Genomic DNA, 26668 nt, shown 5'->3' with positions numbered 1-26668 from the left:
TTCTGTAGCTATAGATAAGATTAGTCTAAAATTTATATGTAAAGGCAAAGGAGATAAAATAGATAAAACAATTTTGGAAAAGAATAAAGTAAGAGGACTCAGTTTACCTGATTTCAAGACTTATTACATAGCTACAGTAATCAAGCCTATGTGCTATTAGCTGAGGAATAGACACATAGATCAATGGAACAGAACAGAAAACCCACAATGGATCCAGCTAATTTTTGATAAAGTTGCAAAAGCAATTTAATGGAAGAAAGAGAGGCAGCCTTTTCAAAACATGGTGCTGGAACAATTGGACATTCATAGGCCAAAGTGGGAGGAAAACACCACAGCAACCTAAGTCTCATACATTCTACAAAATTTAACTCAAAATGGTCCACAGACTTAAATGTAAAACATAAAATGATCTAACTTTTAGAGTAAAACATAGGAAAGAGTCTTTATGATCAAGGTCTAAGCAAAGAGTTCTTAGACTTGGCACTGAAAGCACAATCCATAAAAGGAAAAATAATAATTTGGACTTCATTGAAATTAAATTTTACTTTGTGAAAGACCCTGTTAAGTGGATGAAAAGACAAGCTACAGACTGGGAGAAAATATTTGTAAACCACATATCCACAAAAGGACTAGTATCCAGAATATATAGAGAACTCTCAAAACTCAACAATAAAAAGGCAAATTATCAATTATCAAATTAGAACATGGGCAAAAGACATGAGCAAACATTTCACTGAAGAAAATACACAGATGGCAAATAAGCACATGAAAAGATGTTCAACATAAGCCAGCAGGGAAATACGAATTAAAGCCACAATGAGCTATCCCTACACACTTATCAGAATGTCTTGAAAAGAAAAAAAGAAAAGTGATAACAACAACAAATGCTGGCAAGGATGTGAAGAAATGAGGTCATCATACATTGCTGGTGGGAATGTAAAATGATACAGCCACTCTGGAAAACAGAGTGGCAGTTTTTAAACTAAACATACAATTACCATATGACCCAGTAGTTGCACTCCTAGGCATTTATCCCAGAGCAATAAAGATTTATGTTCACACAAAAACCTATACGTGAATGATTATAGCAGCTTTATTCATCACAGTCAAAAACTGGAAACAACCCAGACATCCTTCAGTGAGTGTGCAAAATAAACAAACTGTGGCTCATACATTCCGTGGAATACTATTTGGCAGTGAAAAGGACAAAGTATTGATACATGCAACAGCTTGGATGGATCTCCAAAGAATTATGCTGAGTAAAAAAAAATCCAGTCCCCAAAGATTATGTACTTATGATTCTAATTTTACAACGTTCTGGAAATGACCAAACTATAGAAATAGAGAACAGATTAGTGGTTGTCAGGGGTTAAGGAGGGGTGAGAGGGGAAGGGAAGTGAGTTTGGCTATAAAAGGGCAACAGGAGGGATCTTGTGTGACGGAAATGTTCTGTATCTTGACTGTTTCAATGTCAACATGCTCGTTGTGATATTGTACTCAGTTTTGCAAGATGTCACCATTGGGGAAACTGGGTAAAGTCTCATGGATTCTTTCTGTATTATAACTTACAACTGCATGTGAATCTTCAAATATCTCAAAATAAAAAGTTTAATTAAAAAAAATTTGGGTGACAATACTGCAGACAGAGAGTGGATTGGGCAAAAATTAGGAGAATGAGAGAATGAAGAAGTTTCAGAAACCCCACTCTAGAGAAGATGCTTTTTTATTATGAACACTCTTTTGGTGCTTGCTGTTGGCCAAAACTCCTCCAAAGGTTACTGGTGGTGAAAGGACTTTGCTGTGACGGATCAAGTGCTGGGGGCTTTATGAGCTGTGGTTTGAAGCAAAGCAGGTGGGCTCAGATTTGGAAGATGCATGGGGGAGGTCAGGAGGTCAAGATCCAGGCCAGCTTGGCTGGCAGGGACAGGTCGAGCACAGCCACCTCCTCCCCTGGCCACGTAAGACTGGTTAGCTCAGGCCCACGGCAGAGGCTGCCGGGAGTCCCTGGAGCTCCCTTGGTGGCCACCAGCATGACAGTGACCTCCCTGGGAAGTATTCAGGGGAAGAGAAACAGCCCCCTAAGAAGTTCCGTGGGCAAGACTAGGCCAGGCTGAGGCCCAGTGTCTAGGAGGCAGGGGCATGGACTCCATGGGTGAGTTCTGTGGTCCTTGGGCCCTGCATAGCTTGGAGGAAGCTTCTCTAGAGTGGGGTTTCCTTTGAGGAAACCTGGACAAGGGTTGGACTGGGAGGCATTTTCATTTTTTAGGATTTCAGTTGTTTAGGTGTGGTCTTTTTATTAGTTTTGTATATTTGGTGTAAAGCAGTGGTTAGGGTGCATTAGAATCACCTAGGGGCTTGTTAAAACGCAGATTTCTGGGCACTACTAGAGATTCTGATTTTGCAGGTCTGGGCTGGGGCAGGGAATTTGCATTTATAACAAGTTTCAAAGTGATGCTGATGCTGACCCTTCACTTTGCAAACCACTGGTGTAGAAGGGTGCAGACAAGAAAACCAGTAGGGTGACACAGTCCCTCCTGTGGGGAGGCCCTAGGCAAAGTCCTCATCCCTGCCTGGCACAGCTGGGGAGGCCTGTGGTTTGTGATTCCAGCAGGGCCGTGACAGGACACCTGCGCAGGACTGAGGGGCAGTGAGGAGAGTGTGTGTGCTGGGAGGTGATGGAGGGCAACGGGACTGGCACTTGAGGGCAAAGTCTCGGGGGACGTAGGATGGGAGTACTGGGTGTTTTGAGGGCGGTGAGGAGGTCAGGGGAGGAAGGAGAGGCTGGCAGACTGCTAGGGGAGCTGACAGGCTAGGAGAGAGGCGCGCACGAAGCTACTGGATTGAGCGGGGGTGGGTGGGGAGATAAGGAGGTGACTGGGGGTCCTGGCTAGGCTGTGGACGGCCCCTTAAGTCCTGTAGGGGATAGGGGAGGAGTGGGTGTGTGTATGATTCCTGTAGAAGTTGTCGGGGTAGTGGTTGAGATCTGGGGGCTGGGAGCTGATGTGTTCAGCTTTCAGGGGCTGAGAGGCGAAGTGAGATTGGAATCTGGGGCCCAGGGAGGGGCGGTGAGGCTGAGCCAGAGTAACGAGGGCTACCTGAAGGGGCCGCGGAGGCGAGCTGGGGATGGGCATGGGGGTTGGTTGGGGGCGGGGAGGGAAAGGAAGCTGGGGCGGAAGTGCGTGTCCCTCGGCTCGGAGGAATACGGCGGGGGCGGGCCGCCGGGAGGTGGAGGTGCCGCGCCGGAGGGGCGGGGCGGAGTGGCTGGAGCCGGGCTGCTGGGCAGCGCCGCTGAGTCCCAGCCCGAACAGAGCTGGGCAGCTGCACCTCTCTCGTAGTCCCCACCGGGTGCCGGCCGCCGCCGCCCCGTCGGCTCCGCCGGCCGCACTGTGACGCGGGCATGAGTCTGGCCCGCCGCCCGCCGAGCCAGCGCCCCCAGCAGGGGCCGCGACGCCCAGGTAACTGCGGAGGCGCGAGGCGGGGAGGGGGCTTTAGGCCGCACCGGAACCCTCGAGACCCTCGGCGACTCCATCCTGAGAACTCTCCAAGCCCGTGGGACCTTCCTACCCTGTGGGGGGCCTCAGGCGTCCACCTCCAAAAGCCAGCCCCGGCCCCTGAAAATTACCCCCTGAGCTCCACCTACCCCCAGCTCTCCTCTCCAGGGGAGCCCAGGTCGGGGCATGACCTCACGCCTACCCCACACTCACTCATTGGAGGAGCCCAGGCCCCTGTACTCCCTGGCCCTGGACCTGCCATCCCCAAGGGGCATAACCCAGCGCATCACAGCCCCCACCCTCCTCCCACCCTTACTGCTCCCATGGCCTCCCGCTCTCTCAAACCCCACCCCCAAATTCCAACACTTTCTCCATCTGCCCCCCTACTGCCCACCCTACCTGCAAATGGTTCCTACCCTACAACTTAAAGGAGGAGCCAGGTGCCTCCTTTCCTTGATTCTTCTTCCCTGGTCCTGGGGTCCTGTCCACTTTCTCTCCCAGGACACCCAAAAGCCCTGCTTCCAGATAAATGCTTTCTGTCACTGCAGAGGGGCATGAGCGGAGCCTGGGCACCTGAGTGATGTGGGCAGAGCAGGGCCTCTGTGCCGTCTCCCTGTCCCCAGCCGTGGGTGCGTGGCAGTTGTCAGGAGACTTGGATGGAGCGTTTCGGGTGTAGGGGGCTGAGAGTCAAGGGCAGTGACAGGCCTGGCAGGATTCACAGCAGCAGTTCGAGGCTGGGCTTATTTATTTAGTGCAGATTCCTTTCTTGCCCCTTTCAGGGGATGTGGCTCCAGTGCAGGCCATTCCTGTCCCCCACCTGGGATGGGTCTCAGGAGCTGTGCCCCCTCCCACCCAGTTGCCTGCCCCTCTGAGCCTGGGCACTGGCTACTTCTAGCTCTTCCCTCTCAGGCAGGGCAGCAGAGCTGGGCATGGCCTCATCCAACAACTGGGGCCAAGGTGGGGCCACCTGGCCAGGCCTGGACACCGTGTCAGCAGTGCTGTCTCCCCCCGGATCAGCTTTGAACCAAACTGTGGGTCTGGGGCCCAGGGAGATGGGAACCCACTACTGCTCACACATCTCTGGAAGTTGAGCTGGGTCTGACCAGGTGGATATTGATGGTGGTGGGAGAAAAAGGATGAGGAGAACAAGTCCTGGAGATAATTATGTTTTCAGTCCCCAAATACCGAGTACCTGCGCCACACTAGGCACCATTCTAGGTGCTGGGATGGAGCCATTAACTAGACAGACACGGCCTAGCCATCAGGGAGCTGACATTCTAGGGCGCTGTAGGAGACAGGGAGTGGCCGAGTAGCAAATCAGCAGATGAAGAGGCAAACCCTATAGTGATATGTGGGGACAGTGAAACTGGGCGTTGAGATAGAGGCTGACTGGGGAGCTCCTTTGGCCAGCGTGGTCTGGGAAGACCTCTCTGAAGTGACGGTCTTTGAGCTGAGACCTGAATGATTCAGTAGAATGAACCTTGGACCATCTGAGGGAGTAGAGTTTTAGGCAGGGAACGGCAAGTGCAGTGATCCTGCATGGGTAGGAGTTAGGCATGTTGAAGAACAGAAAGAAGGCCGGCCCCGGGGGAGATGAGGCTGGACGGGTGGGCAGGCAACCTGGAGAGAGCAGAGTGGCAGTGGTGTGGAGACATAGCACCACTTTCCTAACTGGAGGGCTGTTCAGATGTCCTCTCCTCCCACCAGTCTTCTCTGCCCAGTTTTTGTTTTTTTTAAAAAAAATAATTTATTTATGTATTTATTATTTATTTTTGGGTGCATTGGGTCTTCGTTGCTGTGTACGGCTTTCTCTAGTTGTGGTGAGCGGGGGCTACTCTTCATTGCGGTGCACAGGCTTCTCATTGCGGTGGCTTCTCTTACTGTGGAGCTCGGGCTCCAGGTGTGCCGTCTTCAGTAGTTGTGGCTCATGGGCTGCAGAGTGCAGGCTCAGTAATTGTGGCTCATGGGCTTATTTGCTCCACAGCATGTGGGATCTTCCCGGACCAGGGCTCGAACCTGTGTTCCCAGCATTGGCAGGTGGATTCTTAACCACTGCGCCACCAGGGAACCACCGCCCCCCCAACCCCCCCCGAACCCCGCCCTGCCACTAGTTGGTTTTTGATCTGTCTTTGCCACCCATCTTGGGATCTGCAGTGTTTCAGGTGGTGGTTGCTTGTGGGGATTTGCATGGGTGGAGGTCAGGGGTGGGGCCGACTGGGGAGGGGATGACCTCCTCCTGGCCCCTGATAATAATCACACAGGGGTAGAGAGGACCAGGCAGGTGATGGTGGAGACAGCGAGCCATCACTGAGACGGTGTCCAAGTGTCCAGGTAGGGCTGTCCCTGAAGACCTGATAAGATCCGATCTTTCATGGGGTGGGGAGGCCCAGCCAGGCAGGCAGCCGCGCCCGCTCAGTCATTGGTTGCCAACAGCAGCGGGTAGCGTTTGTTCTGGAGCCAAAGCCTCCAGGCAGAATCGAGGTGCAGGGAGGAGTGCTTAGACAGCTGCCTGCGCATGGGGCAGGTGAGCAGGGGGCCACTCCCCACCCCTCTGCTGGGCACCAGGGAGTCTCGTGCCCCCTCCGCATAGGACGCCTGCCCTTCCTGGGAGAGGGGGGCTCCTTCTCTTTCTGGAGGAGCCAGTGGTGGCCTGGTCCAGGGCGGGGACGATCTCTGGTTGAGCAGCTGCTTCGATGCCAGGTTGGGAGGAGGAGCGGGGGTCCCTGCTCCCTACCGCAGTGCTGGGGGCACTGCTGGGCGTCCTGAGTAGCCCCTTTGGGTGCTCAGAGCTGACCTTGCACACCTGAGACCACAGGCCCTCTCCAGTTAGCACGGACTTTTCCCCTGTTCTAGCCTCTTGAGAGGCAGAGCTGGTGGTTGTTCAGGAGTGATGGAGAAAGTGGCCCCAGGTGGGGCAGGGCGGGGGCTGCCTTCCCAGTTCCTGGCGTGCTGAGCTCAGCTGTTCTCCGTCCCTTGATGCCTCATTGGGTCTGCACAGGCTCAGCCTGGGGGCCACTTCTGTTGCTTAACACAGTGCAGTCCCTTTGGGGCATGGGTTGGCTGTGGGTGCCCCCTTTCACCTTGTCCTCATTGCCCATCAAATTTATGAGTCTACCTATTGGCTCTTCCCCCTCTCTCCCTCCTCCCCAGCTCCCCTTTGCTCTACCACTTTGGGCCCCAGCGTGGGTCTTGCTCTTGCATATTCATTAGGGACTGACTGAGTAAGGTCAGCACCACCTGTGACTCCAGGCCAGCGTGAGCTGCCAGGCCCTTTGACACCCAGGCTTCCCCTGAAAGGTTGCTCTTCCCAGTGGATTGTCTCTGTGGGTTTATTTCTAGGGCATGGGGTGTGGGACTGTGGACAGACATGGCAGAGGTGCTCCTGAGAGCTTGGTGACGGCAGTCACTCAAGGGCTGCTGCTGAGAAGGTAACTGGTGGAGCCAGGAAGGAGCAGGCCTGCACTGGGCAGGTGGAAGGCTGGGTTAGGGTGCTTTCACAGCCCTCGGCTGGGCAGCAGCTCTCGCAGTAAAAACAGCCCTTGGGGTTTTCAAGGCAGAAGCTCTGGGTCCAACGTGGGCAGGCAGGTGCCTCCTAGATTCATTTCCTCATTTAAAATAGGTGGATTTATCCTCTTTTTTTTTTTTAACTGATGGGGAAATTGAGGCGCTGAGGAGTTAAGCGGCTTACACAGGACCACCTGCCAGTTCAATTCATGTTCCTGGCTGGGCCACATCTATGGCTGCCTTGGATGAACCCAGGGGCCCCGTGTTTGCTGTAGGTGTGTTCTGAAAGGGGCCTTCCATGCTGTGGACCCTCAGCCAGTAGCCAGCCAGCTGGCGTCTTGGAGGGGGCTTTTACGGATCTGGTCCTCGCTGTGGGGACAAGGCAGCCCCAGGCGGTGGAGACAGAGCTGGGAAAACTTACTCTTCTCTGAGTGCCAGCGCCCAGGTATGGCAAGGATGTTGGGGGTCAGTGGCAGGGAGGGGACCCCACGCTAGACCTTATAGGAGGAAAGCAGAGCACTTGGGTTTGGAAGGGTCTTGGCCCCCGGGAGCTGGGAGAGACCGAGTGGATGGGCGGGGAGGCCACTGAGGGGTGCTGAAGAGGCTCTTGGGGTACAGGGGGCATAGGAGCACTACTGTCTCTCTCCCTCTGCCTGTTTTCGTGTGCTCACTGGGGTAGTCACATCTATTCCTTGTTAGGGACTCGACAGGCCTCCAGAAGATTAATTAACGCCAAGCTGCTGGCAGCTCCAGCAGGATGCTTGCCCCAGGGCCCTGTCCTGGCAGCACAGATGCCCAGCTGACCCCAGAAATGCTGCTCCGTTCCCACCCAGCGATCCTGGAGACACGGGGGGCCATGTTGCTGGCACAGCCCTGCCTCTGAGCCTGGATGGCAGAGAAGGCTTAGGTGGTGGCAGGCAGCCAGAGCCATGTGGCAGGGCATTCCACCCCCAGGCCTGCCTCCATCACCCACTCCGGAGCTTATTTGTCCCTGGCTGAACCATGGGCTTGCTGTGTGACCTTGGCCATGCTGCCTATCCTCTCTGGGCAGCTTTCTTTTCCCCAACTGTAAAATGATGTAGAATGGATGTTGGCCTGGGTCATCGCTGAGACACCTCCCCGCTAAGTCTGAGTCTTCGTTATCTGGTAACCTGCCTGATCCTGAGAGCCCCTGACGGCACCCCTTTCCCCGATGCATACTGACTGCCCCTTGGTGCCCCCCACTGCGGCCCAGCTTTGTCCTCTGCCCCAAGCCCAGGTGGCTGCTACTTGTCCATGTAATTAACTCCTGCCTGTGCTCAGGACGTGGGGCACCGCAAGTCCTGGCCAGACGCAGTGCCCTCACAGACCAGCCCGACCTTCCCAGCGCCGGGGCGAGGTGACTGCTTCCACAGTGGCCACCTCCAGCCTGCCCAGCACATTCCTCAGGCTTATCTGAGAGCCCGCCCCACTGGACTCTGCCCTCCCACCCAGGAAGCAGCACCCAGACGAGCTGCTGAAGAGTTCCAGGGGCAGAGAGCAGGGCCTGAGCGGGCTTGAGTGCCGATTCTCAGCCTCTCGCCTGGAGCTGAGGAGAACCAGGTATAGAACCGGCTGGGGCAGAGGGGTTGGGGGGTCTGCTGAGACTGACAAGGCAAGTTGTCTAACCTCGGGGAGCATGGGTCCCAGAATCTGTGCCATCTCCCAAGAGCCCCATCTCTGGGAGGGCTTTCCCGCGTGGAGGCTCCTGTGCACAGGAGGGGGGCTTGCTCTAAGTTTACCCCTATGTTGTAGCAGGAGATAGGGCCCGACAGCAGCTGGGACCACCTCCTTTCCTCTTGCCCGCACCTCCACAGCAGGAGCCGGAGCCAGTCCTCCCAGGAAGGGGTTAACCGCCAGCCCCAGCCGTGAGGGAGGGGACTGGGCTGGACCATTTTCCTCCTAGCTGCCTCCACCTCGGTTTTCCTGAATGGTTCTGTCGTCCTGGGGTGGTGAGGGAAGGGAAGGAAGAAGGGCGGGCTGAAGGGAGGGAGTAGTGTGGGAAGAGGAAGGAAGAAAGAGCGAGACAGCCAGGGGAGGAGAAAGATGTCACCGTGTAATCTCCCTGTCGTTTTTACTTCCAGCAGGCTCCGGGCGAAGGAGCTGCTAGAACAATGCTGAGGCAGCCCCGACCGAGTATCTCGAACAGGTGATCGGAGGGGCCAGGAAACCGAGGCCACCTGGGCATCCCTCCCCTCGCCTGGGCCGGCCAGGGCCTCAACGACGGTGGAGAAACCATGGCGACCAATTTCAACGACATCGTCAAGCAGGGCTACGTGAAGATGAAGAGCAGGAAGCTCGGGGTGAGCCACCTCCAGGGGGCCCTGCCAAGGAACTTGGTCTGGCACCTGGTGGCGTGTCCGGGGTGCGCGGCTGCCCGCCTGTGGCCCGGCATCGTGCATTGCTGGTCTCGAGGCTTCTGGCCAGTGGGCTGCCCAGCATGTGCCCGGGCCCGGCTCTGCCGGCTGCAGCTCCCGCCCCAGCCGGGCTGGCTGGCTGGCATCCCAGCGGCTGGGCCAGCGGTGGCAGCCGATGGGCAGGCGGCTCCCCCGCTATTGTTGAAGTTGTCGCCAGGGCAGCGGCTGGAAATGCCGGGCTGTGTCGGAGCTGAGACCGGGCTGTGTCCGAGCTGAGACCGGCTTCTCACTTCCCCTTGCCATCACCTCCTCGTTTCCTCCCTCCCCTCTCCTGGCCTCTTTGCTTTGAAGTACCTCATCTCCCTTGCTTCCCATTGCTTTCTGTGTACGGGCATTTATTTATTTATCTTTGGTGGTTGCTTTTCCGGTTAAAAAAAGCATTTGAGAAGGAGAGTGGTTGGTTGCTGGGGGTAGGGCAGTGGTGGGAGGGGTGCAGAAGCCGGCGCGTTTTACGTGGTTTATGAGAGAGAACCTGGGCCGGGTGGCCTGTGCCACTGGGACAGGCTGCTTTCCTCCCAGCTGTTGGAGGTGGCTGGGGGCTTGGAGGGCCTGTGGAGATGAGGCCTCAGACACACCTCTGCTGGGTGTGCACCCTCTCCCACCTCGTACTGCTGGAAAACCCCCAAAAGGCATGAGCAGGGGCCCCGGGGACCAATTTAATAATCTTGGTGAGATTGTCCCGAGAGCGGCCTTTATTCCCGGACCCTCCTCCCTCCTCCAGTGAGGGTTCTCCCTGGTAGAAAGGAAACCCTGGTGACTGAGGTGGCCCAAGTCTTGTGTTTTACCTGGGTCCCCTGCCCTTCCGTTCCCCCCTCCCCCATGGCCTTGATGGGGTGGGGGGATCCACCGCTCAAGGCTTCCTGGCTCAGCTGAGTGGGGTGGGGGAGGAGCAGGGCTCTGATACTCAGCTTCCCCGCCTGCGCACCGGACAGAGCAGGACTGGCCTTGGAGCAGGATGGTTCTTGTTGCTCCTTCCCCTCCTATGGCCCTCGCCCCCAGGGCCCCTGTGGGAGGCTCTTCTGTCTGGGCAGGAGGCAGCCGCTGAGCTGTTGGGCATGTTTGGGGTCTTAACTGGATTTGGACTATATCCCAACCTGGGCCGTGGTGGCCATCGGCCACCTTGTTCTTGCCCTGAGAGAAGGATGGAGCCCACTTTGCGCACAGAACAAGGAGAAGAACTAAGGCTGAGGTGGGGAAGCAAGGGGGTGGGGGCCCAGGTTCTAGTGTGGCGACTCATTCCTGAGGGCCCAGACCTGTCAGGTCCCCAGGGGCCAGCTGGGCTGCGGCCCTGTCCAGAGCAGAGCTCCCCAGGAAGGCAAGCCACTTGGGGTGGCCGCTTGGGCTCAGAACCAGGACTGTTCCAGGGCAGGCCTGGGAACCCATGGTGGGCACAGTCAGCGGGGAGGGTTTAGGGGCTGGGGCGTGGCCAGGCCCAGTCTGGAATCGCCCGCACTCAGGGAACCCGGCTTCCCCCTGCAGACCTGCTGTGAGGGGCTGCGGCCACCCAGCTGCTCTTGTCCTGGGGCAGCCATTCTTGCCTCAGCCCACAGAGGTGAGGGGGGAATGGCTGGGAGAGATCAGGAGCAGATCCTCCTACCTGCCAGGGCTTTCCTCCCAAGGCAGAGCTCTGGCAGAGTGTTTCTGAAGCGCTGATCAAAGACCTATGAGAAGTGGGGAAGGAGGGTTCTTGAGCACAGTGGCTCCCTAGGGCTCTGTGTGTGCGTGCTGCGTGTGTGTGTGCTGTGTGTGTGTGTGTGTGTGTGTGTGTGTGTGTGTGTCCTGTAACCAGGCAACCGGAGTGCTCAGGCCCCCAGGACTTCTGCCCCTGCCTCTGCAGACTGCATGGAGCCCATCCTGGCAGGGCATATCTGGGTCGGCAGCATTTGTGCATTCATTCATCCACCCATCCATTCATTCACGGTCCCTTCATATGATCATTCACTTGTTCAGCAGAGGTCTGTTAACGAGGTGACTGGGATGTGAGGATTTAATATGTGATGTGAGGATTTATTTGAGAATAAAATATAGTCTCTGCCCTAAAGGAGCTCCCCAGCTGAGAGCTGAGGCCTGCTGGGGTTTAGGTGGATAGACCAGAGGCTGAGCCAGGGTCATGGGGGCAGGGACAGACATGTCTCCTAGTCTCAGGGTCCAGAAATAGCCTGGTTGGGCTTCCCTGGTGGCGCAGTGGTTGAGAATCCGCCTGCCGATGCAGGGGACACGGGTTCGTGCCCCGGTCTGGGAAGATCCCACATGCCGCAGAGCGGCTGGGCCCATGAGCCATGGCCGCTGAGCCTGTGCGTCTGGAGCCTGTGCTCCGCAACGGGAGAGGCCACAATGGTGAGAGGCCCGCGTACCACAAACAAAACAAAACAGAAATAGCCTGGTTGTGAGTAGCTTCTTGGGATGGGGACTGCCTGAGCCCACTGCACCCTGGGATCCTGCCTGCTGAGGACCTGGTACCCACACAGCAGGGCAGAGAAGGGGAGAGGGCTTGAGCCTGTGGCCCAGAGGCCCCTTCGCCTCCTCTGCTCTGGGCCCCTCCAGTCTCCCCACTGTTTGCCAGTGAGAGGAGCACTGGAGGTTCCTGGGGAATGGCTCTGCGAGGCTTCTGGAGTGCTTGCTGAAAGAGTAGGTACATCCCAGCCAGACTTTGGGCTGGAAGAGAGCCTGAGGTGGGAGGGAGGGGGCCATGGGAGGAAGAGTCAGCAGCCCAGGCAGGTGGCTAGGGCCACCCCTTTGGGCAGGGTGGGGGGGGTTGTCTGACAAGCCAGTTTGCCCCTTAGCCCCGGCTAGTGGTTGGCTTCCCACTCCCTGGCTCTTGCCTCTTGGATGGAGTCCGTGAAGCTACAGAGAATTTGGGTGGATTTAGGTACGGGCAGTGGTTGGGACAAGGAGGGAACCTTGCCCGGGAAGGCACCATGCTCTGGGGTAACCCCAGGTTCTTGGCTCTGCCCCTTGACCTCTGAGAGCCTCTGGTTTCCCAGCTGGAACAGGGAACTAACCCTGATTCCCTACACTCCAGGGTTGGTCAGAGCATGAAAAGAGAGGGTTAGTGAAAGGTCCTAGAGACAAGAGGGGTTGTTACCCACATCAAGAGCCCTTCCCCGGCTCTAAGAACAAGGGTCACGGTGCTGTGCAGGCTGGGACCGGGCAAGGGCCTAATCCCTGTCCCCGCAGCACTGCCTCTGTCGTGGGGGGTGCTCCTGGGGCCTTGGGCAGAACCTTAGTGCAGCGGGCTCCCAGGACAGCCCTGGTTCTAGGCAGCCTGTTTCAAATACCAGCTCTACCATTCATTAGCTGTTACCCAATTTTGGGCTGCCTCATTCCCTGTCTATAAAGTGGAGATGATAATAGAAGCGACCTCAAGAGTGGCCCTGAGATTAAATGTGAAGAGTGCTAATAACAAAAAGTACAAATAGGAAGCACTCAATAAATGTTGGCTACTCACGTTAAACCCAGAGCTGAGCTCATAATAAACAGTAACCCAGGAGCACCCTTTATGGAACAGCCTTTCAGAGCCAGCCAAGAAGTGACTGACTTCAATTCGGGGAGGGGCCTCTTCCCCAGGGCAGGGTGTCATGCTGGTGTCAGCTGTCCCCAGGTCTCTTGGGCCTGAGCTCCCTGGCTGTGCGGCACTGCCCGCTGTGGTAGGCAGGGGTAACTCCAGGGTCACCGGCTGCTTTGGGAGTGGTCCGGGGTCTGATCCCCTGCCATCTTGTCCCACAGATCTACCGGAGGTGCTGGCTGGTGTTCCGGAAATCCTCCAGCAAGGGGCCCCAGCGGCTGGAGAAGTATCCAGACGAGAAGTCAGTGTGCCTCCGAGGCTGCCCCAAGGTTAGGGGGCCTGGGCCCTAGCTCTCCCAACCTGTAAGCAGTGACGATTTGTTCAGAGTCCTGAGGGCCAAGAGGACCCTCCTGGGGGTGGCAGAGCCGTGGGGGATGCAGAGGGAGGTGCTTCAACCTGGCCGAGTACCTTGTGGATGCTGTTCCAGGTGACAGAGATCAGCAATGTCAAGTGTGTCACACGGCTCCCCAAGGAGACCAAGAGACAGGCAGTGGCCATCATATTCACCGACGACTCAGCACGTACCTTCACCTGCGACTCAGGTGAGGGGATGCGGCTGCAGGCTGTGGGCTGGTCAAGGTCCAGTTGGTAGGAGGCAGAGCAAAGGCTTGCCCTGCCTGGGTAGGATGTGTGTGGGTGGAGGGCACCTTTGAGGGAGCAGCCCCAGGGTGAGGTGGGGCAGGCACGCAGAACGCACTGGCCTTGCCCTCTCTGCCTGGCGGGGTGGGATAACTCCTGCTAAAGCACATGGGGTGGGTTGCTGCGGGCCCCTGAGCTGGCAGCATGATGAGGGACTATCGTCTCCAGAGCTGGAGGCAGAGGAGTGGTACAAGACTCTCTCTGTGGAGTGCCTGGGGTCGAGGCTCAACGACATCAGTCTGGGAGAGCCGGACCTCCTGGCCCCAGGAGTGCAGTGCGAGCAGACAGGTGAGGCCTGGCGCTGGCACGGGATGGGGGTGAGAGGGAGACTCCCCCGCCAGCACCCCCACAAAGCTCCAGGCCCACTTGTCCACTCCCATCCAGATCGCTTCAACGTCTTCCTGCTGCCCTGCCCCAACCTGGATGTGTATGGCGAGTGCAAGCTGCAGATCACCCACGAGAACATCTACCTCTGGGACATACACAACCCCCGCGTGAAGCTCGTCTCGTGGCCCCTCTGCTCACTGCGCCGCTATGGCCGGGATGCCACACGCTTTACCTTCGAGGCTGGCCGGTAGGACCCACTCGCCTCCCCGCCGTCCAACCGTGGTCATGATGGTAGCTGCCATTCACTTGTGTCGGGCACTGTGCTGGAAGCTTAAGTTTTTTATCAGCATAGCATGCTGAAGGGGAACCCATTTTACAGATGAAGAAATTGAGACTCACAGCAGGTAGGTCAAGTGAAGCTGTTTACCAAGTCAAACTGCTCAGGCTCTAATCAGATGCTGGCACTGGCATTGACTAGCTCTGTGATTGTGGGCCTGAGTCTCAGTTTCCTCCTCTGTCAAATAGGGGATAATAAAAGTACCTAACGTCATAGATTGGGTGATGGTAAGGACTGGGTATAGCTTGAACCCTGGAGCAGCTTGCCTAGACTCAAATTTTGTATAATCCACCGTGTAACTTTTGTTACCTTCTGAATGCCTCAGTTTCCTCATCTGTAAAATGGCTTGAGAAAAATTATAATAACAAGGAAACTGTAGTAGCACACAGACCAGAGTGGGGTGGTGGGGAAAATGGAATGGATTAATCCTTGTAAAGCATTTAGACCCCCACCTGGCACATAGAAAATGTTCAGCATGTTTGAGCTGGGTGGTCAATCCCTCAGATGACAGCCCTGCCTGTTCCCAGACGAGAGCCTGACTGTGCACGCGCACACACGTGGGGGCATACCCACCACCTGGCTCTCGGTGCTACTTGTGTCCCCAGGATGTGTGACGCTGGGGAAGGGCTCTACACCTTCCAGACGCAGGAGGGGGAACAGATTTACCAGCGGGTCCACAGTGCCACCCTGGCCATCGCCGAGCAGCACAAGAGGGTCCTGCTGGAAATGGAGAAGAACGTGAGGGTGAGGCAGTGCGTGTCTCGGTGCAGGGTAGTGGGGAGGCTGGTGGGCGGGCGGGCCGGGGGCCGGGAGGGTGGCAGCTGTGTCCAGCTGGTGTGTCCGGGAGAGGCAGGCAGGGTCTTGGGCCGGCTGCTCTGGGCTTAGCCCCTGACCCTTCTCTGCCCCACAGCTGCTGAACAAGGGCACGGAACATTACTCATACCCCTGCACGCCCACTACCATGCTGCCCCGCAGTGCCTACTGGCACCACATCACAGGTTCCCAGAACATCGCTGAGGCCTCCAGCTATGCGGGTGAGTCACTGCTGGGCCCCACCCCCACCAGCCAGGAGGCTCTGCGGAGGACAAGGCATGTTGGGCAGGGGCCTTGCGTCCCGGGCCCGAGGCCTCAGCCTGCCTCTGTCCACAGGTGAGGGGTATGGGACCGCCCAGGCCAGCTCAGAAACGGACCTCCTCAACAGATTCATCCTGCTAAAGCCAAAGCCCAGCCAGGGGGACAGCAGTGAGGCCAAGGCCCCTTCCCAGTGACGGCAGAGCTGGCACACACAGATGACCACTGGGGCTGCCTGCAGCGTATCGTGGATGGCATGGAGGGGCTGTGGGCCAAGAGCCTGGGGAAAGGGAGCAAGCGGTCCCTTCTTTGCCCCAGACGGTGAGACTGGACCAAGGCAAAGGGCTGGCCATGCCACCTGAGCATGTGTGAGGGGCTGGAGCTACCATGGGACTATATACTGTTAATGATTTTAATATATATGGCTTATGACGTACTCTATATTAATAAGATTCCCCCTCTGACCCTCCCTGCCACCATGTACCCATTTTTTAACCCCATGACCAGGCCACAGTCAAGGCTGTTCTGAATGTGAGGGCAGCGGTTTCCCTGTCCCCATGGTACCAGCCCCCCTGCTGCCAGGACCTGAGCTGCCAGGGCCAGAGGAGGGAGACGCTCCACACTCCCGGCTGCTGCGCTAGCTGCTGGCTTTCCCCAAGCAGCCCAGGGGCGGAGACAGCAGGTGGCTTCTCAGTCCCTCTGGGCCTAGAGTGGCACAGGAAGGATCCGAACTTAACACTGTGCCACTTGGTAGCCTTGCACTTGGAGTTGTCAGCAGAGGTGACATCTGGTTGACACCTCAGGTGAAAAATCTGGCTTGAAAATGGTTTCTGCTCAGATTCCTTCCTGCTTAGCAGGCTGAGGAGACGCCCTGGGGGTGGTGGGTGCTGGTTACCTCGGCCCGGGGAGGACAGCCAGTCCCGGGCGCTTTCCCGTCCCCGGGCCAGGCCGGCCACGCAGGAGGGCTGTGGGGGGGCGGGGGGGGCGCCCTGCTGCCCGCTCTCAGTGACTGGCGTGGGTAGTGCTCCCACAGAGGGAGCCCCTCTGCCCTGTCTGGCCCCCCTCTGAAGCCGAGACCTCCCCATTTCCTCCTCCACCTGGTGCTGAGGCTCCCTGCTGAAATGCAATTAAAGCAACTGATTTTCTAGTGCTGGTATTTACTGACGACCGTGCAGAAGGGCTATCTTTTTACTCACATCAAACCTTCGGTTGTGTATGTGTTGGGTTGTTTTTAACATTTTAGGGTTCTGATTTGAGGGAACAGACCTTGTTGTAAATAACCATTATTCAAGTCGTGGCAGGAGGATGATAAAGCAAGAGGCCCCCTCCGACAGAGCACCGGAGCCCGGGAGGTGGCCACAGCCCGCTCAGCTCTGACCCTGACCCTGACCCAGGGAATGACCACCTAGAGGAATAAGCTAGCCTGAAGAAGGGAGCCCAAAGGCCACGGAGGGGAGGCAGAGCTGGCTGGCTTGGTTAGTGGCACGATGACGCATGAAGGCGATTACGTACGTTTTGCTCTTTATTGCCAAAAATAAAAACTTTTAAAGACAACTACTGTTAATAAATAACCCTTCCTTTTTGTACTAGATCTCTGATTTTCTCCAGGCTTCTCCTGCCAGGCTGCCTAATTAACTGCTTTGGGTATGTTCCTACCTATAAGGCTAAGTGGTCAAGGCCAGACCCCCATGAAGGCCCTTGCCCTCTCCCACAAATTAAATAACCTGGCCATTGTTGGTGACGTTCAAAACTCATGGGTAGAGAACAAAATACAAGGCTTACTGGCGGGAAGAGGGGGATAGCCTGGGCCTAACTAACACTACTCTCACAGGATTCTCAAATTAGGGATACTTGGGAATTTGAGTGAAGAACCAATAGGCTGGCCGGGGCAGGGACTGGAAGGGCTCGCAGAAGCCTGAGTGAGGGTTCTAGATTCAGTGCTAACGCAGAAGCCTAAGGTACAACAGTGAACATTCCAACTTGTGAAGAGAAAAGATTTGAAGTAGAGAACTGAAATACCCAGAAGACGAGAGTTCAGCTCAGTGGTTCTCAACGGGAACGCCGTGGCCCCAAGGCACACTGGGATACAGGGCAGAAGGGATGTTCCGGGCAGCACTACTGGCCATCAGCAGGCAGGGACGGGGACGCTCAATGTCTGGGAAGGGACCGTCCTGCCTCCAGCAGCAGTGCTTGCCCTGGTAATCTGTGACTGCGCAAGGCTAGGATGCACCTACCCTTCCCCGCTGCTACCTTTGTAATTGGTACTGAAGGCTTGCCAGGAAGCTTGAGCCACAGCTGTCCAGTCCCCAGGAGCCAAAATCTGGAGTCTCAAGAGAGACCTAAAATTCAACTGCTGTTCTGCTGAAAACAGGTGAGCTGCAGCTAGTTTATGGTCAGGACATCACTCTGGATCTCGTGGCTTAACTGGGTCTGTAAATCACTCAGCTTCTTCTTTAATCCAGACAGGGCTGATAGGACAATGGTTTCAGGGCGCAGAGAGCCACAGGACTCCACATTGTAGTAAAACCTGAGAGGCAAGAGTCTGGTGAGAGCCCTCCATGAGGCAGGCCGGCCTGAGCTATGGCCACAGGCCCGCCTCCCTTCTGGGTCCTGACTCCTTTCTCCCCGTGAACTCGACCTTGCCCCAGGGTTGACCTCCAACCAACCTCTTACAAACAGTGGTCCCAGGGCACTTTGCAGGACCTTAAGGAGGCCACGGCTACCTCAAAAAAAAATCTCAAAACACCTGTGTATGGACGTATTCTACACTGAGGGGAAAGAGAAAGATAAGTAAGCAGTGTCACCTGCTCCAGCATTTTCACGTTCGTCACTAGAAGGCTCTGGTCAGTTTTGGGCCCTAGGTTTGATCCTAGGTTGATCTTTCTTTGCGAGCTGAAAAATCAGACTAGGAACAGTCTGGATAACTGGAGGGCCCCCCTCCCCCCTAGCAACCAAAAGGGGGATGATAATCTGCCTGGATGTGCACATACCATGGGTTCAGCAGTCACCAGCCCCTCAGCTGAAGGGAACTGGGATGGGCGGGAAAAGGTCTCCCTAACTCAGAGGCTGCATCAGAACCGTACGTCCTTACGCACGTTACCTTCAAGTGCCAAACCAGGCTCTTACCTCTCCGGCTTGCCGTTGGGGTCGTAGGGCGCCTGCGACTCATCCTCATCCAGCTCTGAGTACTCACTCTTTGGCCTGAGGTCAAACAGAGATCAGCACAGGTTGCTCCTGCCGCTTTGAGGGCACCCGTGTCTCACGGTGAGGCTGCCCCATCTCGGTCACCAGGAGCCATTTCCACACCCGCCCACCCTGCCTGCCTGCACTCCCAGCGGAACATACCACTCCTCCGGCTTGGGGTACACCGTGTGCCTCAGAGCATTGTCGGGATCGTATTCAAAAGCCACGCCTGCAGTCGGGTTCCATTTGGCGTGTTCCTTGCCAAAGCCCTTTTTGGCATAGGCTCGAAGTCTCAGCTCCTGGCCCTTTCTCAGCTTGACGATGAGAATGTCTGTGGGGAGATGCGAGTCAGGCGAGGGCCAGCAGAGGCACGGCTCTCCACGGCCTGACCTGCAGTGCCACTGGAGGACCAGGCAGCACGAGAGACTGGGTCTGCTCTCTGCCTCTCTTGGGCCCCTTACCATCCTGTTCCACGTAGTCATTGGGGTCATTATCTCGGTTCCGGGATGTCACCTGCAGGGAGCCCAAACAGAGGCACTTATTAGCTGCCGCTCATCTCCCCATGCACCTCTTCTGGCACCCACCTTCTGGCACCTCCAGACCGCAACCTCTCGAGCCAAGCAAAGGATACCCGAGAAGGAGGTGGTAGAAGTGCCTACTAGGACCCAGTCTGTGCTGGTTACTGGCCTCTAACCCCTACCTCATGGCTTTGTGACAACCTCCCCAGTCAAAACAGTACCATGGCCTTTAAAAGGGTCCTTAGTGGACAGGGCCCACAGCACCAATGCTTTTGCCCACACTGGCAAGAGTCCAGAATTATTAGCACTTCTAGGCATCAGGCTTAGGTTAAGGCAGAGGGTAACACAGGGAAAGTCGGTGTCTTATAAGAATCCACCCCAATCTGGCCCACTTGGAGCCAGGAGAAGAGCAAAGGTCCTGGGTAGGGAGGGCGTTCCTGACCGGAATGACCCGGGGGCTGTTGGAGATGAGGTCTCGAGACGTGACGTGACGCGTCTGGTCTTCGTTGCACCGCACGTCGAGGGTGAACTCCACCGAGCACTCGGGGCAGAACTCTTCGCACGTACAGTCCTGAGGCAGGAAGAGAGGCAGGAGTGAGTGTCTGCGGAGAGACGGCGCATCCTGGCTTGGCTCCCCTCTTCTAATACCCTGTTCCTTAAGGTTCTTCTTCTGGGAAAGGGTGGATCACAGCCTCCAGGCTCTCGTGGGCTGGGTCCATCTGCACACCACTCTCAGGCTGCTCAGGGGCAGGCGCGTCCCAGCTCAGAGACCACCTGTACGCTGGCACCCACATGTCCTTCCCACCCCTCGCTGCCGGGCCACCGCTGGGAGACACACTAACATCTCCCCCTGCCCTCGGAGTGCTCTTCCTCAGAGAACCAAGGCGCTAAGAAGGAAGAGGCTTTCACACTGCATAGTTCAGCATCCCCTGAGCTAAGTGGACTAGCCTGGGAATGCAATTACCATTTAAAATAAAATAATCCAGGGAACAAAAGAAAAAAGTACATTTAAAATTCCAGACTACTGACCTTTTCTTAAAAAATTTCATACAGAAATTTTTTCACAAAAGCAGAGAAGAGTATAAGAGACTGCCACAATGTAAGCATCACTTGGCTTCAATAATTCTCAAGTTTGCCATTCTTTAAACTGATTCTTGAAACACTCCCGTATTAGAGATTAGCTGCTACCGTTTAACTTCAGGCAAGAAGAGAGTTATTAGAATGTAATCAAGCAAACTGCTCTCCCCCCCACACCAGTGTGGAAAATCCAACCTATTTTCAATGTTTTCAAGACAATGAGGAAGATCTAGGGGCCACACCTGGATAGTCTGCAATCACACACAGGTGAGATGGGAAGGCAACCTAGACCCTTGAGACTGAATCACTCACAAATATGAAATGAAAGAATCAAAATGTAAAGGAAGACAAAAATATGAAAAGGTACTTAACCTCAAAAAAAAAATGAAAAGAGAGGAGTCTGTTCAAGAGATCAAGAGACTAAAGAGGTGTAACAACTGAATGCAATGCATGAATGACAGACCCACAAACAAAAAACAATTAAGGGGAATTCCCTGGCGGTCCAGTGGTTAGGACTCCTCGTTTTCACTGCCAAGGGCACTGGTTCAATCCCTGGTCAGGGAACTAAGATCCCGCAAGCCGCATGGTGCAGCCAAACAAAAAAAACAGTTAAGGACATTTTGAGGATAACTAGGAAAATCTGAACTTAGACTATAGATAGATAGTACAAATCATGGCTAATTTTCCTAAGCATGGAAGTGTGGCTATGTAGGAAAATATCCTTATTTTTAGGACATGCATGCTGATGTAGCTAGGGGGGGAAATGTCATGATTTCTGCAACGTTCTTTCAGATGGTTCAGCAAAAATCACATCTATATGAAACACAAAGCAAATACAGCAAAATATCAACAACTGGAAATTACAGGTGAAAAGACAATGAGTACTTATTCTACTTTTCATTTTTCTGAAGATTTTCAGAAAAAAAAACAAACAAAAAAATCCATACCACCTTTGTTCAGTAAATGCAATACTAGAAACAAATTTAATGGAAGGAACTGTTAGGTCATGGGGGATGCATATCTTTATATAAGATACTAACTGGTCTTCAGTTGGTTGAACAACCGTCTTCACCAATACATGTGATTATTTATTTCTTAAAAACAGACTCTGGGGACTTCCCTGGTGGCACAGTGGTTGGGAGTCCGCCTGCCAATGCAGGGGATACAGGTTCAATCTCTGGTCCGGGAGGATCCCACATGCCGCGGAGCGACCAAGCCCGTGCACCACAACAAACAGTAGCCCCGGCTCACTGCAACTACAGAAAGCCCGCACACAGCAGCAAAGACCCACTGCAGCCAACAATAAAAATAAAAATAATTAAAAACCAAAAAACAGACTCTGGAGACGTGAAGCAAAATGGTGAAATGTTAAAATGTGACAACCGGTTTGGTGGGAGCATGCCTATTTGTTATATTAGCTCCACACTTCGCTGTGGGCTTGAATAGTTCTTTTAAAAAACACATATAGGGCTTCCCTGGTGGTGCAGTGGTTGATGGTGGCGCAGTGGTTGAGAGTCCGCCTGCCGATGCAGGGGACACGGGTTTGTGCCCTGGTCCAGGAAGATCCCACATGCCGCGGTGCGGCTGGGCCCGTGAGCCATGGCCACTGAGCCTGCGCCCCGCAACGGGAGAGGCCACAACAGTGAGAGGCCCGCGTACCCCCCAAAACACAAAAAAACAAAAAATAATAAAAAACACATATAAATTTACAAAATATATCAAATTAGCCACCATAAAAATGACGTGCCCTCGGGAATATTAGAAAATGGGCTGATTCAGGATCACTTAAAGCCATCAAGAAGGAATAGTCTCAAGCTGTTACCTAATGCAGCTCTGGTGAAAGGGTGCAGGTAACCTAATCCTGTCCTACACTCTCCCTAGTTCTAAGTGTGTTAACACAGCACGGAAGTGCAAGCCTGGCCCTAGAGGAAGGGAGCCATGTTTAACTAGCAGAACTTCCGGGGTGAGGCATAACGCTGCATACGCCAGGACCCATCACTCAGGTGCTGCTCGCTGGGGCAGCTCTCACTCCCTCTGCTCCTTGTCCCCAGCCCCTAACCTTCTGTCGACTTCCTTTAGCCTCCTAGGCCCCTGTCCCTGGGAAGAGATGCTCTGGAAAGCAGAGTCTGAAGAGGAACAGCCCCACCTGTTCTGTATAAATGGGCAACCAGGAGTATGCCCCCTCTTACGTGGCTGGCTAATGAGACTCCCCGATGCCCCTTGAGACTAATCAATCTGAGGTCCCATCAGAACCAAAGACCAATCAATGCCTGCTTTGGGCTCTAGACAACATCTCCACATTGTCTTTCTAAAAGCTGAAAGCAAGGTGTCGGGAAAAATCCCTGTAAGAACTAAGGTTCCCTGCCTCCCCTCACTCCCGACCTTCCACCCAAGCACACAGCATACCCGGGAGTACTGCAGTTTGTCCACAATGTCGTCACTCGTGAGGGGAATTAATCCTGGAAGACAGAAAAGCACATTAAAGAAGGCCAAGGGGCCAAGCCAACAGGAGAACCCAGAAGTCCCCCTGGGAGTGAGGAGGCTTCCTCCTCTGACACCGGCACAGCCCCCTCCCTTTAACTCTCCAAACCCAGCACTCACCAAGCCTGTGAGCAATGAACTCGTCGTGAAGGACTGAGGAATTGGCATCAATCTGAACCCAGTCAATTGCTAAAGAATGAAGCAGAAAAGGAGACGTGCAGTTTAGCCACCACCTTCATCTAAAGACTTAAGAGCAACAGTTCTCCAGATATAAAAATCATCTAATGCTTCTGAAATTGCAGAGGCCTGGCCAGGCTGCCAGAGACTGATTCCACAGCTCTGGAGTGGGAACCAGGAAGCTGCATTTTAACAAGAACCACACATACCACACCCTACTTCCCTTCTCAGGTGGATCTGATGCAGAGAATTCCCTGTACCTCCCAAAAAACACTGACTTATTAGAGAATACCACGGGATTGGGAACATGTTTCTTTGAGCTGAGTATTTCTGTGGGAAGCACTTCAATCTGCTATTCATGCCAACACCAAATCCAAGAGCACTTGAAAGTGAGACAAACCTCACAGAACTAACACAGACTTATGGTCCACGTCTTATTTTATGATATAGTGACCAGATTACTCAATTTAATACTTTATTATCACTCAACCAACTAATGCTTACAGAATCCTTTAATGAGCAAGGCATACTAAGTATACAACCCAATTCCTACCAGCAATGAGCATTAGGACGGTAAGAACTGTACCTGTCACACACGCCTGACTTAAACACACATTCACTCATTCATTCATAAATAAACATCTGCACATAAACAATTAAATTCATTAATCAAATAGCACTGGAGCCCAATTGCCCTATGAGGGGCATGGACACTAGGTACAGAGGTCAGAAAAGGACCAGACATGACCTAGCCCCAACCTGCTTTGTCCTATGCTTCCTATTGCTTCCTCAACCCAAGCCAAATAAGGACCATGAGCCAAGCTTTTCTGCCTCTGCGCCTTTCCTCCCACCGGCATGCCCTTAACCTCTCCTGTGCAGCTGAAAATCCTCAAAGCCTCCTATAAACCAAGCCTTGCCAGCCCTCCATGATACAGAGACGAACACTCTGTCCCTGTAAGCTCCTCCCTCCCAGAACTCTGTCCAGACTTCTCTTAAGACACCTCTCATATTTTGCCTTGTGTTATATTTGTGTGTCTTGTCTCTACCTCATGCTTCAAAAATTCCTTCGGGCAGGGTCTTCAGATGCCTTAACTTCTGTATTCCTAGCTGGGGCCTGGAATGCAGCAGGTGCTCAATATTATTTGTGGGAAAAGTGGCACTTAGAATGTCAGGGCTGCATCCTAAAGCACGAGTCCCTCATTTTACTCATGATGGCACTAAGGCCCCGGGACATGGAGTGATTAGGCAGAGAAGGAGGACCAGCCCTCCAAGCTCTGAGTTGAAAAAGTCTCTGGGGGTGGTAATGGTGGAAAAACTATAACGTTCTCTTCTCTACCAATCATTTGGCCTGCTTATTTCCGTAGGAGTTTGCATGCTTGATGCAGCAACTATGACTTACATTTCTTTTTCCTAACCCAAACTCTCTGAGCTGACACTCAGAAGATATTTGTAGTGTATCTGTAAACGTGTAGAACACCTAGTGTGGAGTGGCTGGAACCAAAGCAGAAACAGATTCTCCCTCTTCTAGGCGCCAAGGGCCCTGTAGCTATGCTTCTCCTTAATTGATCCAAAAGTCTGTCTTGCATTTGGGTTGTCTGTGAATTCATCTTTCCCCTGCAACTTCACTGTGAGCCTTTGGAGGGCAGGAACCCTGTACTTTACAGCTCTGCGTTCCCAGTACCTAGCACCACTGCCTGGTGCTTATATGTTCCCTAAATACAGGTGACGAAACAGATTCACATCTACTGGTACTAGACACTCACTGAACACGATGCACAGAGATTACCTCCTTAATACTTGACATCACCCTGATAACTACTATTAGTGTCCGAACGTTAGAGAGGAAACTGCAGCACACAGTTTAATAACTTGCCCAAATTACACAGAGACAGTAAGTGAAAACAGTATTCAAACCCAAGTCCACAGACTCCTGAACCCGTGCTCTCCACCAACGCACGCGGAAGAGTGGAACTAAATAGCCCGTGGGAGCCAGGGAGGTGACCACAGCGGCCCAGGGCCAAGGGCACAGGGTCCAATCAAGTCTGCAGCATTACTGTTCTCTCAGCTCCCCCAACCCCGGCCCAAACCAAGGCTGGAGGCAGGAGGGTCAAGGTATGGGGAGGGTTGCGGGGGAGACCTGGTGGCCCTGGCAACGAGGCGGGGGTCGCTTACCTATTATGGGAACCTCAGCGATGAAGACCCTCCGGATAGAATTTGCCACCCTGAGGAATGAAAACCAAGCGGTGTGTGGGCACCGCACCCTCGACAGGCCGGCCCCGCGACCCACGGTTCCCAAAGCGAAAGCCCTGGCCCGGGGGCCAGTTCTGGGAAGATGACCCCCCGCCCCACCTAGGCTGGGGCCCGCGGCTCTCCAGAGCCGCCAGCCTCTTCCCTCAGCAGCCTTACGCCAGGTCCGTATTCTCGATGATGAACTTGACATTCTCGTCGGTCAGCTCCGTGATCCGAACGGTAGGCTGGTTGGCATACGGCATCGCAGCTCACCACTCGCTCGGCCTCCGGCGTCGGCTGTACTGCGCCTGCGCCAACGCCGCCACCGGAAGTCGGTCGGCGCGGCCTTGCCGCTTCGGCAGAGAGGCGCTCAGAACGCCACCTGCTGCTCGGAGGCCCAACTTTTTTCCACCCCCGCCCCCTTCTCTAAAGGGCACCAGGTTCAATCATTTGGAGGGCGATTTGGCAAAACATGTACACGCGCTTGACTCAACAATAACACTTCTAGGAATTCATACTGCAGAAGTACTTGCAGTTGTAAGCAAACATACATCTACAAGGACGTTCACTGCAGCAGTCTGTAGCAGAAGATAAAACTACTTGCCCATTGACAGAGACCTGATTAAACATACAAACATAGGAAAACAGTAGCGTTTTTAAAAGAAGGAAGTCTGTACATTTATGGAAGAATAAAAGTAGTCGGTCCTCCGTATCCAAGGGTTTTGAATCCGTGTATTAAACCAACTGAAGATCAAAAAAAAAAAAAATTCCATAAAGTTCCCAAAAAGCAAATTTGCTGTATGCCCAGCAACTATTTATATAGCATTTACATTGTATTTACAACTATTTACATAGCATTAAACAGTGTATATTAGGTATTATAAGTAATCTAGAAATAATTTAAATGATATGGGAGGACATGTGTAGGTCATATGCAAATACTACACCACTTCACATAAGGGACTTGCGCATTCACAGGTTTTGGTGGGGAGCAGGTGTCCTGGAACCAATCCCCACGGATACCGAGGGATGAACGTACACTTTAGGCAAAGTATACTTGAACAATAGGTTTATACCCTTTCCCTTCCACCCCCCAAGTCTGGATCATGCACTTCTGAAACTGCAAGAAGATACAATGCTCTTTAATGTATTGATATCATCTACAGTTCTGTGTAGCTGCAGTGGGTAGGTATGAGTTCTTCACCTCTGCATCTCCAGTGCCTGGCAGTGTGTGTCTCATAGGTTGAACATTCAATAAAGAATTACCAAGTCCCCTAATCAGCCTAGAGAGAGGTTAGAGTGGACTTCAAAAAGGTGGCAGCAGCTTTTTTTTTTTTTTTTTTTGGCCGAGCCCTGTGGCTTGTGGGATCTTAGTTCCCCAACCAGGGATCAAACCCATGCCCCCTGCAGTGGAAGCAGAGTCCTAACCGCTGGACCGCCAGGGAATTCCCAGGTGGCAGCAGCTTATACAGAGAAGCCCTAAAATAGAACTTGGCAGGGGACAACATTTAGTGGGCAGAAGGAGAGTAATCAGAAGAGATGAGGAGGAGTTTGCCTTAGCAAGGAGTGACACCTCCTCCTGAGACAGAGGGGAGGAGCACTGAGGGGGCCCTTGCTACACAGCCTGTGTCATC

General features: G+C 54.0%; 2 protein-coding genes across 3 annotated transcripts; one reads left to right on the top strand and one right to left on the bottom strand.

The window, feature by feature from the left end:
* The first annotated feature begins 3249 nt into the window (after window positions 1-3249).
* DOK4 (docking protein 4) lies at window positions 3250-16923 on the top strand. 2 transcript variants are annotated; one of them, XM_059043852.2, is made up of 10 exons: window positions 3250-3455; window positions 8469-8576; window positions 9098-9316; window positions 13157-13264; window positions 13423-13537; window positions 13803-13922; window positions 14019-14208; window positions 14904-15042; window positions 15209-15332; window positions 15448-16923. In XM_059043852.2, exons 3-10 carry the CDS (start codon window positions 9251-9253, stop codon window positions 15564-15566), a joined length of 981 nt encoding a protein of 326 aa, XP_058899835.1. In that variant the 5' UTR covers window positions 3250-3455; window positions 8469-8576; window positions 9098-9250; the 3' UTR covers window positions 15567-16923. The 2 variants fall into 2 exon arrangements, with proteins under 2 accessions (XP_058899835.1, XP_066876218.1); XM_067020117.1 differs by lacking the exon at window positions 3250-3455 and having other exon boundaries at window positions 8482-8576; window positions 9101-9316.
* On the bottom strand, window positions 16879-25986 carry POLR2C (RNA polymerase II subunit C). The gene is made up of 9 exons (XM_059043857.2): window positions 25212-25986; window positions 24978-25027; window positions 22749-22817; window positions 22554-22606; window positions 19513-19641; window positions 19014-19065; window positions 18715-18883; window positions 18496-18570; window positions 16879-17896 (listed from the first exon to the last, which is right to left on the bottom strand). The coding sequence occupies exons 1-9, from the start codon at window positions 25295-25297 to the stop codon at window positions 17752-17754; spliced, it is 828 nt and encodes a 275-aa protein (XP_058899840.1). The 5' UTR covers window positions 25298-25986; the 3' UTR covers window positions 16879-17751.
* Between the last annotated feature and the right edge of the window lie 682 nt (window positions 25987-26668).

This window comes from Kogia breviceps, chromosome 18 (genome assembly GCF_026419965.1).
Source record: "Kogia breviceps isolate mKogBre1 chromosome 18, mKogBre1 haplotype 1, whole genome shotgun sequence".
In the NCBI taxonomy this organism is placed as follows: domain Eukaryota; kingdom Metazoa; phylum Chordata; class Mammalia; order Artiodactyla; family Physeteridae; genus Kogia; species Kogia breviceps.
The sequence above is the reverse complement of the archived record's forward strand: the minus strand, read 5'-3'. Positions and strand labels throughout refer to the sequence as shown.